A 12150-nucleotide genomic window follows, 5' to 3' on the forward strand; every position below is an offset into this window, starting at 1 on the left:
ATAGTCTCAACCATTCACAGCGCTGGAGTCTGCTGGACTGAAGTCATCATGGATCAGGACAGAAAGGGCTTCTCTTGAGGACCAGCTCTGTCCTCTGACTCTGACGAGGAGGAGGATGGTAAACCAAAACTTTTCATTTTCACCGCAGTTAAAGTCTAATTAAACAACTCGAACATTTCTTAAAACAGGAAAACATTTAATCAAAATATCCTTTTATTCTTTCATTTTTTCATAACCTAATAATTTCTGAAAAACTCTATTTAAATTCTCACAAAGTTTTGCATTTTTTGTGAACATTTTATATTGTTTGAGCTGCTTGAGTAGAACAGAACTATTAGTCTTAATGTATTTAAATCAATCAAACTTTTAGGGCTTTGGAGCTTTAGTTTTTCTGACCATCAACCTTCGTTAACCCCATTTCTGCTTCTTGTTACCTTCTTATTACACAATCTATGTTTTGAATATGCTTTCTTAATTTGCTCTGCCATTTGGTTAAGCGGGCATTTAAAGGGTTAAGAATAAGTAATATAAGAGGATTCTAAAGATGAAAATACTGAAAAAAAGAAAAAATCTTTCAAATTGGAAATGAAAACTTGAAAATCTACGTGTTTTAATAAGTTACTGAACCAGGGAGTTTTCTGCATGTAATATTGGGTTTTCTTAGAATACAAACATACTTATGGTCTTTAAGTGTTTAATGAAGAATCTAAAAAAAGGTTTGTCTCCATTATTGTCAGAATTTGTGATCTCTTCCCCTTTAAATGTCTTTTTTTTCAAAGAAAATAAATTATACAATTAATATTAATATATTATATTAATAATTAATAATACAAGGAGGGGTGGGATTATATAAATTCGCTTCTTCCCAGTCATTTTCAAGCAATAAATCAAGCTCTACTTATACTTCAGTTAATGATCACCATATTTAATTAAGCAAAAGTAATGTTTTTAATTGGTTTGACTACAATGCTTGAAATAAATCAATAAATCAAAATCAAAATCAAATCTATCAAATCAATTTGATAGATTTAAAAGCTGCTCCGTGTCTCAAAACCAAAGCTACACTTTTACAAAAACAAGCCACAGAAACACACAAGGTTGTAAACTTGGTGAACCACGATGACATTTGACCATTCAAGGGCTGCTATTCAGAAGAGCGGGCACATTCTCTTTCATTCACCACAGCAGAAAAAGCCCAACTCACCCGAGGCTTCTGTTGTTGTTGGATTTTCAATGCTGTGGCTGCTAATTAGCATCTATTTAGGTATTTTTACACTTTCAGAAAAAAAAAAGTCTAAAAATATTTGCTTTTAATGCATGTTTTCATAATTATTTAAAAAACCGAAACACTCAGTTATTCTTACAAAAACCTTAAATTGTGTAAAGTAAAAAAATAAATAGACAAAAGTTCATTCATTATTTGACGGGCAAGCAAGGTATTAGGGCACTCTTTTACTTTTTATGTTTCTGCTGTAGAAATGTGTAATTTTCTTGAGTTTTAAAGAAAGTATCTAAGAAACGCTTTGATCCAAACATCCAATAGTTTTCACAAACCATAACCATCAGGTTTCAGGGTTTGGAGTAAGCCTCTAAAATCCACTCCAGCCCTCTTATGGAACTTTGATCCAGCTAAATCTTTTTAACAAAAATAATGAAAGACATTTTCAAAGCATCTTGTAACCACATGAAAGAATTTTGGTATGAAAATATTAAATCAACTCTATCCAATCCATTCACTTTTTCAAAAACAAAACAAAAAAAAAATACTTTTACTTGCAGTTTTTTTGTTTAAATCAGGGGTCTGCAACCTGAGGCTTGAAAAAATAAAATGCTTTTAATTGTAAAAAGTAATTTCTTTTTTGGGACTGTACGGCACATCAAAGAAAACAAAACAGTCATAAAAGTGTCCTTTCTTTCAACTTGTTCACAAACAGTTTCAATACTGTGTATGTCACCCCACCTGACTCTTCACTCCTGACTACATTACCCACAATGCTCCAACAATCCACCCAGGGGTGTGGCTAAGTAGATTACCAATGCAGAAGATTTTGACAAATTTTCAAGCGCCTCATACCTCACTTCAAAAGTTATAAACTATTTTACATTTTGAAAAAAATCTAATAATGATAATACTTTATTTAAGCAACAAGACAACAGTTTATTTATATTTCTGATAATACTAATATAAGCAAAAATACAAATCATTTTTGTCATTTTGTAAACACAAAAGTACAGTTTTTTTTGCTCCTACTGGGTTGCTTTTCGTGAGACATTGACCTGAATGGCTCTTTGAGTGTTGAACGTTGCAGACCCCTGCAGTTGATATTTGGTGCTTTTTAGTAGCAATTTAAACATCCAACAGGCAATAGTAGTTTGGTTATGTGTTTGCTTGTGGCTGAAGAACTTAGCAATTTTAGGTTTGAAGCAGCTCAAGCTGAGTCACAATGATCCCTCCATGAGCCAGGAGACGGATCCAACAAAAACTGAGACATTCACTGACAAGCAGCTTACAGCAATGAGGTTATAGAGATGTTGGTCATAGTCACAAAGGATGCAGTAATCTATGCAAACTTTTTTCTGAATGGAATAAGCTCTTTTTGTTTGTTTAGGTCTAACCTTGCAGATAAAAGCCAACCTAAAACAGTTTTCTTAATTGATTTATTTTTAGACTCAGTTATATTTTAAAGAGCCAGATTTATAGATTTGGGGCTAATATCACGTGACGTGACGTGAATTTTGTGTCAGTACAGTTTTGCTTTTGTCCTATGTACATGTCAGTGTGCGGTGAGTCCTTGTGTGTGTGTGAAAGTGCTGATGGGACTTCCCAAAATCCCCTTTTTTTCTCAGCTGCAGTGGAAACTCAAAGCTACTGGAGAACTATCCAGCGCTTCGCCTTTGTTGTGACGCGGCTCTTTGTCCCTGGAGGTGTGCTGTTGTGTTGGTACTGTACCTGTTTGTGTACATCTGCCTGTGCTCTCTACCTGGTATAAATAGCATGAGATGTGAACCTGCTGGTGATTCTGTGGAAAAAACCATGGCTGTACCAGGACCTCCTCTGTCTTGGCCTCTGCCTCTGTTGCTGCTGCTGCTGCTGTTGAGCAAGGCATCCCGGCCTGCAGCTGCATTCACTCTCAATGCTGGACAGGAACCAGAGCACAAAATCCTCCACCTGGGTAAGAGCATTAGACCTTTAAGAACTCGTTTTGGTGTAATTCTGTATCATCAGCGGGGTGCATCTCTCCTTTAGATTGGCCTCAGGACTGTGGTATGGCCTACTTTAAGCCCAACATGGCCGAGAGGATTGTGTCTGGGAATGAAGCCCGACCTCACTCCTGGCCCTGGCAAGTCTCTTTGCAGGTAAGCACACAAAGTAGTAAACAAAGTTGGTTTTGGGTGCATTTTAGCTCTGCTGATTTCTTTTTTTCTTTAAAGTTTCAAAGCCTCTGTGAGCAGATTTTGACAGAGGAGGCAGATCATCTCAGTTTGCAAATTCAGGGAGGACTTATAAAAATTGGATAATTGGTCAACTTTAACATTTTATAACAAAATAGCATTGATAATTTCTTACTATTTAGCAAAATTGCCAAAAAAATAGTTTAGAGGTTTGTTAGCTAACGTGTCCGTGGGGCTTAAGGTGTTTCTGAATCAAAGTTAATTTCAATCAAGATTAGAATAAAACTTAATACTTACGTTTTTGTGGAGCAAATTATCTTTGCAGAGTTTGGTTCAAATTGCTTGATTCTTTTAAAAGTTTAAAAGGTATAATCTTGAAAGGACATGTTTTACCTTTAACTAATTATTACTATTTGTCATTTGCTGTAAAATAGACATAACTTTAATTTTTCTGCACTGTCCCACATCAGAATCCATGTGTGAACTTGAAGCTACAAAAAATAAAACACACATTTCTGACCTTTAAAAAATGTGAGGACAATTTGTAGAGGGTTTCTGCTTTCTTCAGCAAATAACCTCATCTTGTCTTTTTCTTATCTTGTCTTACACTATTATAAACAGTAGTTAGTACGCCTTTTTTTGCTATAAAGCTAGATTAATTTTCTGTCTTAAAACGTGCTTTTGACAGCGATTTATGCTTAAAAATCGTTTGGACTTTGAAACATACAATGTGACCATGAATAACACTTGTTTTGAACTACAAATGACAAAAGGTGCTTTTGGGAGCGTTTTGTGCTTAAAAATCTTTTTTTTTTTCAGTCAAAAGTGCCAAAACTGTGAAAAAAGTATGTTTCTGACTGATTCTGAAAGGTTTGACGTTCAGATCTAGACTCTGACACTCCAAATTCCAACGTGTCCTTGAAGCAGCACTTAACTCCATGTCTTCCTCAACGAGTCTGCAGAGTAAAAAGTCTTTCAATGGTAAATTAGACCTGAAAAGAATCTATTCAATAAAAAAACAACAAAGACCACAACTATAAGTATGCTCAGGTGTCTTCATTGGAATGCAGACTGACCTCTGTAGTGGGCACCAATTCAAGCCCTAACAAGTAACCAAGACTGTTGGCTGTGGCCTCATTAGTACATGACTCTTGACTTAACACTTTCTTTTCATCCTGATGAAAATAAAGTTAAGGTTAGACAGAAATGTTCTATGGACGTTGGTGCAGCTAAAGTACTAAAAAAAAAGGCTGGTGGAACTGGCCAGGGATGAAAACAAAGTTACAATTTCTGTGGCTCCACACATTTTCTTGGTAAATTCATTTTCCAAGTACTGAAAGCTTAAATACAACGTTGTTTTATGAAGATTTCCTGGCAACAAAAGTTTTTAATTTCATAGTTTGAAGCATTTCTTACTGCGAACATGTATCATAGTTAGTAAAAACGAGGTCAAGATGTGGAGTTAGGAAAAAAACTTTTATCCCATTGCATTTTTGCAGACAACCCAGGGTTGTGTGTTGGGGCCTCCTATGTTTAATTTTGCTTTGACTCTTGTCTGCATGTTTCATTTTCTGGGAACAGAATAGACGCAGACATGTCACCAGAACCTTTGAACTGTCAGCTTGTTGTGAATGCTTCAAGACAGTTAGATTTAAGAAATGTACGCACAAAAACAAAGTTGTAGGAATCACTTATGAGCACAGAAAAAAAATCCCTCTAATACCCAGGTTCATTTTGGAAAATCTTTTTCTGTGGATATCAGATGATGAAAACGGAAGAATGAGGAAATAGGTCCTGAACTGATCTGTAGAATCAGCTCTATAATTGTCACCATCAATAAGGAGGACATTTGTTTTGCCCCACAGGTTCGTCCCAGAGGGAGCAAACATTACGTTCATGTCTGTGGAGGGACTCTCATCCATAAGAACTGGGTCCTTACAGCAGCTCACTGCTTCCAGAAGTACGAAAAACACCTGACAGCACATCTGGAATGCCTCTGATGTTTGTACAGGTCAAACATCACCTCTTTATTTGTCCTCAGGGGGAAAGCTGAGGATGCTGGGAGCTGGAGGATCGTGCTGGGGAAGCACCAGCTGAAGCGTTCTGAGACCGCAGAGAGGATCTTCCCCGTCAAAAGGATCTATCGGCATGAAAGCTTCCGCTACCCCACCCACAGTGAGCTGGACTACGACATCGCCCTGGTGAAGGCCGGCACGGACATCCCACCATCAAACTTCATCCGTTACGCCTGCCTGCCGCGCAAGCAGACCGGCCTCAGACCAGGACACTACTGCTGGGTCACGGGCTGGGGAGACACCCGCGGTGAGACGAGGGTTTGGGAGGAAGACTACAAGTTACCAAATTGACTTGACAAATCGAAGCGTTAAAGTTTCCCATTAGTATGATAATTATTTTTAAAAAATCTAAATCAGAAATGATTTTTAACACATGTACAATCAAAAAAGGAAAAATATGCATATAATAATACTACAAAAACAGAACATTTTAAACATTTTCAATAAAATCTTGTTTCTGAAATGACTTTTTTGTATACTTTTCAAGTGTTGACATTTTGTTTTAACACATCCCAGGTGGGAAGGACAACGTCTCCCTGGCAGAAGCGTTGAATCAAGCCCGTCTGCCAATCATCGACTTCAAAACCTGCCGGCAGAAGAAATTCTGGGGTGACCGTGTCAGAGACTCTATGATCTGCGCCGGATTCAGAGACACAGAGGACCCACCTGCTGCCTGCCAGGTAAGCCTTCCAGCCACTGGTGATGTTCAGACCAGGAAAAGTACCTTCACTGTTTTCTTTCCTCCTCTCCCAGGGCGACTCTGGGGGTCCTCTGCTCTGCCAGCTGGACCGAGACCGCTGGGAGGTGCATGGAGTGGTGAGCTTCGGCCCCATCGGCTGCACCGTTGAGAATAAACCCAGCGTGTTCACCCGCACAGCCACCTACATCCCATGGATTGAGGCGACTCGCATCAGGGACTTTTTCCTGCACTGAACCAACTCAAAGTTTCCTCCTGTTCTGCAGAAGACACTTCCTGATGTAAATGCAGCTTCGCAAAATCCCTTTTGTTACTCTTTGTATTTATCTGTCTGCATCCCTTTGAGGTATAAAAACAATATAAACAAAAAAGAAACATTTATGGTTTTATTTTAGTTCATAATATATGTTCCAATACAGCTTTTGATGATTCTCACTGCTTTATAATACATCAATTAAAAAAAACGGATAATAAGGCTTTGATCCGAGTTTGGAAATCACAAAGAAGCCATGACAAAAACAGGATTCCCCCTCATCCGTCATCCGTTTAATGATTTTTAAAACCTAGCATCAAAGACTGAAAAGGCTTCAAAAACAACCTTATAACAAATAATAAACCCTGACGTGGGATTCTAAACAGAACAGTAATAGAACATAACAAGATAAACACAAAAATGTGGAATTGAGTCCATGTTTTTCCTTAACTTATTTTACAACCATCTTCAGACTCCCAGAATGCTCGTGGGTTTCTTGGTTTCCTTCCTTTAGGAGTTCCCTGCAGTCTGTGGCTGAAGGCTGCGTCCTCCATCCACATTTTGACCTCAAGTGACGAAATGAGGACATGGGAGTTTAGTATAGTCGCGAGGATGAGGAGGAGCCGGTGAGATGGTCCCAGTTGTTGTAAACGGCATAAGCTCCAGACAACGCCAAACCAAGCAGGCCTCCGCGGGCTGCACCCTTCAGTCCGCCTGAGAGCACAGAGAAAAGAAAAAAAAGATCCCAAATACTGAGGACCTCAGAAAATATTTCACTAAAGAAGATAATCAGGACTATGTACAAGTAAAAAGAAATTTAAATAATCTGCAATAATTTTATTCATTTGAGTTCTAAAAACCTAAAATAATGTTTTTTAATAACCCTGTAAATGTTTTAAGCTTTACATTTTACGGATATAAAACTCATCCCCACACTTTTCTGAGACAGACATGAACATTTTCACACTTTTTTTTTCTTGTTTAAACTCAGAAATTCAAACCTTCGTGAAAAATGAATCATAGAATGAAAACAAAGATCTGAGCATGAGGATAGATTTATGAAGCTTTGGAAAGCTGCACTCTGGACAGGAGACACAGCATGGAAGAGATTGACTGACAAGGTCTACAGCCAATCGGGACGCAGAACACAATGTGCACAATTGTGCTTAAAAAATCCAGGAAACAGCTTCAAGGTGAATCTAGCGAGGGAACGCTGTACCACAAAACAAATTGGATTCATTAACAGAAAAACACCTACTTGCAGATTTAAAGAGCATTCCTGTTAATGTGCCGGCAGCCATTGTGTTGATGTCATCCTCTGCTCCTCTGGCCTTCTCTATCGCCACACCAAAAACACTGTACAACAAGGCTAAAAAAATAAAGAAATACATATTAAAACATCATCACAGATGTTCTAGCTTTCTTTCCTGAACCTCTGAAGAGATTAACCTTGAGGTGGTGACTCTACTCAACAAAAGAACATGCATGACGACTACAGAAAAAGTATCAGAAAGCAGCTAAACAAAAGAATTCTGTCCCTCCCTAAGCAGGGACATCTTGAGTAATAATGTAGCCACACAGAAGGCCATATTTAACAATGCCCACACTTATTTTGGCTGCATTTTACTAAAAATTTCTAATGATTTGATGGGAATATTATCAAAAAGACATTCAAAAATGACAGGAGGCAAAGAAATATGAAAGCGTAAAACCCCCAAGCTCTAACTGTAAGTCTTACCAACAGAGCCTAGAGAGTTGGCCCATGATCCCCCTTGTCTGGTTACCATATTAAGAATTCTGATGGCAAAACAGGTACAAATTAGAAGAAAAAAGGCGCATTTTTGGGTGCAAAACGAATTTGTAGCCTGCTCTCTGTTAACTTACTGAACATTTCGTGGTTTGGACCACGTCATATCTCTGGTCTCCTTCAGACCCATCCTAAGACCGTTGATGGCTCCCAGGGCAGCTCCTGCAGTGAAAAAAAGCAAGAAATTAGTATTGTTAAGTAATTAGGGAGTTTAAAAACTATGATGATGGTTTTGTTTTTGTTTTGTCTTTTTTTACCAAAAGAGGTCAGAAGAATAGAAATGAAATTAAATCTAGATGGCTGGTTAATGATGGGGTTCTGTATCTTATTTTCGTTACTGTACGTGCCCCAAAGTCGTTTTTAATGTAAAAATTTAAGGTTACTCACCTGTCATACAGGAACCTCCAATGGTGAAGAACGCCAGCTCAAACCTCCCCCTAGTTTTATTAGCCCCAGTGGGTAAAATGAACTCATCTGTGTCCTATAACACAAACATTTTGACAGTTAGAGCCGCCAAACATGATGATACACACAAAAGCACCAACCAACACTAATGTTTAAACGTACCTGAACCAGGTATCGAGGGTCCACGTTGAGGTAAGGGGACAGGGGACTCATCCCAGTCACTGAAAATCAATGACAACATAAACTATAATCGATTAAGTCCTTAATTGATCCTGTAGTTTTTTTGGTTCCTTCCTCAGGAATGAGAGCAGCTATCTAGCAGTACATCAAGTTTACACAATACTTACGCGGAACTCCAGCCAGCTCTGTATTGGAGTATTCTGGGGCACCCCCTCCAAAAATACTTCCGAGACCTCCTTTAAATCCCCCAGATCCTTGTGAATTATTATCCATGGCTGTGAAGTTAAAGGGTCAAGTGGAATAGGGAGTCGAGCCTGTGCGGCTAACGTCGTTAGCACTATGTTAAATTATAAAGCTTTTTATTCAGAAGCGCAGCCAGGATCCACCTTCACTAAAATAAAACATCTATAAAAGCTTATGCTGTACCTCCGATAAATTTTAAGAACGCAAAATCAAATCGAACTCGTGTTTTACTGCTCAGAACTCGCCTTGACGTCATGCCACTGACCTCCAACAGCATGCTCTGCCGTAAAGTGATCACCGGCGTCGCACTCATGTTACGTCCAATATCAAGTCCTGAAAAATGAGAGAATTTTCTCTCAACTTCGTCAAAAATTACTATATTAAATTAATTCACTCAAAATATTATTTAAACTAATTATATTTGATAATAACTTTGGTAACATTTGAGAAAAACAACCAAAGATTTTACGACAGGCTCTCTCTCTGCTTTGAAACAGCAATTCAAAATAAAAAAACTTTATTTGTAGATAGACACTTGACAAATTATACAATCTCTACTTCGACAATTTATAGTTTTATTTATAGTTTCTTTAAATTAGGTACGTGATAAAAACAACAACGAAAAATAAGATTTATGTTATAAGTGACTTAAATAACAACAATAATAAACAATAATAATAATAATAATAATAATAATAATAATAATAATAATAATAATAATAATAATAATAATAATAATAATAATAATAATAATAATAAGTGATTGCTGCTGCGGGCCATAATAATAATAGAAATTAGAATGTTTTTTTTTCTTTTTTGTTAAAAAGTGTGGGTTCTGGGGGAAATCAAACAAAATTGTCTTCAAAAAAAGATTCAGTGGGTTTGAAAAATGGATGGATGGATGGATTACTGACATATTTAAATGCACATTAAATGCATACTTAAATTTAAAGTCCCCAAATCTTACAAAAATAGTTGGAAATAGTTGGATGTTGTCAGAGTTTCTCAGTAAAAGACAGATTATACAGAAATGTATGCAGATATTTCATTCGGAATTTTATTTATTCACATTAAGTTTTTTTTCTTTGTAAACTAGTCTAAAAACACTTCTGACCATAATAAATCAAAATATTTTTTGTGTGTTTTTTTTTAATCACACTTAAATGACAGACTAAATCCAAAATGAAACTGAACTCACCAGAAAATTAAACAATGAAAAAAGTTGAGGCTGCATGGTGGTGTAGCCGTTAGGCTGTAGGGCATTTAGTAGATTCAGAAAATGGATAGATGTATGAACAATTTGGATATTTGTCACATTATAGGTGCTGCTGACTCTTAAAAACAAAAGAATAGATACAACAATGTGACAGATCATACCGCAGATATCACAAAATTCAGGCTAATGTGCATGCTTTAGGTGGCAGTAAACGCCACAGTCTGATTGTGAAGTTATTTCAATAGTGTGAACATCTATTTTGCTAAGACGATATTAAAAACAACGATGCAATAATGAAATATTCTAGAAGGTCCTAATATTTTTACAGGAAAATGGGTAAGATTTTCACGATGCCTGTTCAGTTTTGATAAAATTCTTAGAAAAACATGTGAACTTTCAATGTGACAAAGTGTTTGAAAATTACAAAAACAAAACTATTTTACATACTGAAGGAATGGTGGTACCAATGGCATGACAATATGCCAAAAGTGTGTTGACGTTTCACACTGGATGGGGTCGCATTGAAGGTTTTTGTGTTAGTCCAAGGGTTATTAGGCCAGAAAAATTATTGAATGAAAAAAGGAAAGAAGAACTTTGGCTCCTTTTTGTTCCGTTAGAATGTTACCTGTCTGTCTGATGAGACAGGATTATGTGACAGCAAGTACAAATAGACCAAGAATCACAATAATAGAACCAAAAGTTTTACAGGGCAAGAAAAACAAAATTTCCCAAAGAAATGTTGTTGGTGAATTTGTTTGCAGAACCTAGCAGACAATAAGTAACTTAATGTTTAAAGTTACAATCCTTACCAAAGTATTTCACATACCATAAAAGAAGAATGATTTAAATCACAATGTAAACATTGTTTTATTAAAAAAACACTGAAATCAAGCATCAACAAAATGACACCAATAGACAAAAAATAAAGGGAAAAAACACCATGCTGTTCAATAACTTGTTGTTCACTACCCATTTTAGGATATATTGGTAGGAACTATTAATCAAAGACTGACTTTGCAATGGAATTTACATTTTATGTTTGTTGTTTCTTTAATGTGCCAGATCATCTTTTTTTTTATAATAAACAGTTTGGCTATACTGCATATCCATACATCCATCCATCCATCTATCCATTTTCTATACCTGCTTTATCCTTTTTGAGGTTACGGGGTCACCAGAGCCTGACCAAGCTACTGTTGGTCAAAGGTGGAGTACACCCTAAACAGGATTCTACATATTAACATACTCTACTGTAAAAGGTTTTGTAATTGTCTAATAAAGAGAGAACATGCCAATGTTTGGGGGAAATTCCACTACAACTCTACAGAACTTTAGGTTTGGTCTTTTTTACATATACGTTTGATCTTTAATTCTTTGATTTTACTTCTATGGTCATTTGGAGATGTAGTTCTCCACATTCACCACAAGGTGGCAGCAGAGACCCCAAATCAACAATGAGAGCCTTTATAAAAAACCAAAGTCAATTTTATATTGTTTACCTCTAACGTTAGCTAACTTAAACATTCTATGTCACAGTTTTTTAATTATACATTTTCGCTTTATACTCTACTTTATTTTATCCGTCATTGGTGATTTTTTTGGAGGAGGGTTGTTTTTTGGTTATAATTGATTTCTCTGTCTTTTGTAATTATTTTTGTACTTTTAAAGTGCTTTAGGTGGAATGTAGTTTATTTTGTCCGTGCACAAGTTGCCAGTTTGACCCCTTGATGCTTACCTGAACTGAAGGTCACAGCAGGTCAAAGCGATTTAAACCTTTAAAAAAAAACGAGAGAACATGCAAACCAAACTCCACCCGAGGGTAGAGATCTCCAGCAGGTGCCTTGTTAATGTGACGTCACACGTTATCGAGGTGTGTCCCGG

General features: G+C 36.8%; 2 protein-coding genes across 2 annotated transcripts; one reads left to right on the plus strand and one right to left on the minus strand.

Annotated features, from left to right (window-relative positions):
- Positions 1–2947: 2947 nt before the first annotated feature.
- Positions 2948–6542, plus strand: LOC101161025 (elastase-1). Its single transcript, XM_004084257.4, has 6 exons — positions 2948–3173; positions 3248–3357; positions 5259–5353; positions 5435–5715; positions 5985–6148; positions 6222–6542. Exons 1-6 carry the CDS (start codon positions 2996–2998, stop codon positions 6399–6401), a joined length of 1008 nt encoding a protein of 335 aa, XP_004084305.2. The 5' UTR covers positions 2948–2995; the 3' UTR covers positions 6402–6542.
- timm23 (translocase of inner mitochondrial membrane 23) lies at positions 6538–9363 on the minus strand. Its single transcript, XM_004084258.4, has 7 exons — positions 8978–9363; positions 8793–8851; positions 8613–8706; positions 8303–8387; positions 8157–8215; positions 7677–7787; positions 6538–7132 (listed from the first exon to the last, which is right to left on the minus strand). Exons 1-7 carry the CDS (start codon positions 9081–9083, stop codon positions 7014–7016), a joined length of 633 nt encoding a protein of 210 aa, XP_004084306.1. The 5' UTR covers positions 9084–9363; the 3' UTR covers positions 6538–7013.
- Positions 9364–12150: the final 2787 nt, after the last annotated feature.

Source organism: Oryzias latipes, chromosome 19, assembly GCF_002234675.1.
Source record: "Oryzias latipes chromosome 19, ASM223467v1".
In the NCBI taxonomy this organism is placed as follows: domain Eukaryota; kingdom Metazoa; phylum Chordata; class Actinopteri; order Beloniformes; family Adrianichthyidae; genus Oryzias; species Oryzias latipes.

What these genes read in the sequence shown, in the direction of transcription:
- LOC101161025 (XM_004084257.4), top strand. Translation starts at nt 2,996, where the DNA reads ATGAGATGTGAACCTGCTGGTGATTCTGTGGAAAAAACCATGGCTGTA. An exon ending in GGGCTGGGGAGACACCCGCG is followed by an intron (nt 5,716 to 5,984) that starts GTGAGACGAGGG and finishes AACACATCCCAG; the next exon opens with GTGGGAAGGACAACGTCTCC. An exon ending in ACCCACCTGCTGCCTGCCAG is followed by an intron (nt 6,149 to 6,221) that starts GTAAGCCTTCCA and finishes CTCCTCTCCCAG; the next exon opens with GGCGACTCTGGGGGTCCTCT.
- timm23 (XM_004084258.4), bottom strand. Translation starts at nt 9,083, where the DNA reads ATGGATAATAATTCACAAGGATCTGGGGGATTTAAAGGAGGTCTCGGA. An exon ending in TGGAGGTTCCTGTATGACAG is followed by an intron (nt 8,388 to 8,612) that starts GTGAGTAACCTT and finishes TTTTCACTGCAG; the next exon opens with GAGCTGCCCTGGGAGCCATC. An exon ending in CAACTCTCTAGGCTCTGTTG is followed by an intron (nt 7,788 to 8,156) that starts GTAAGACTTACA and finishes TTATTTTTTTAG; the next exon opens with CCTTGTTGTACAGTGTTTTT.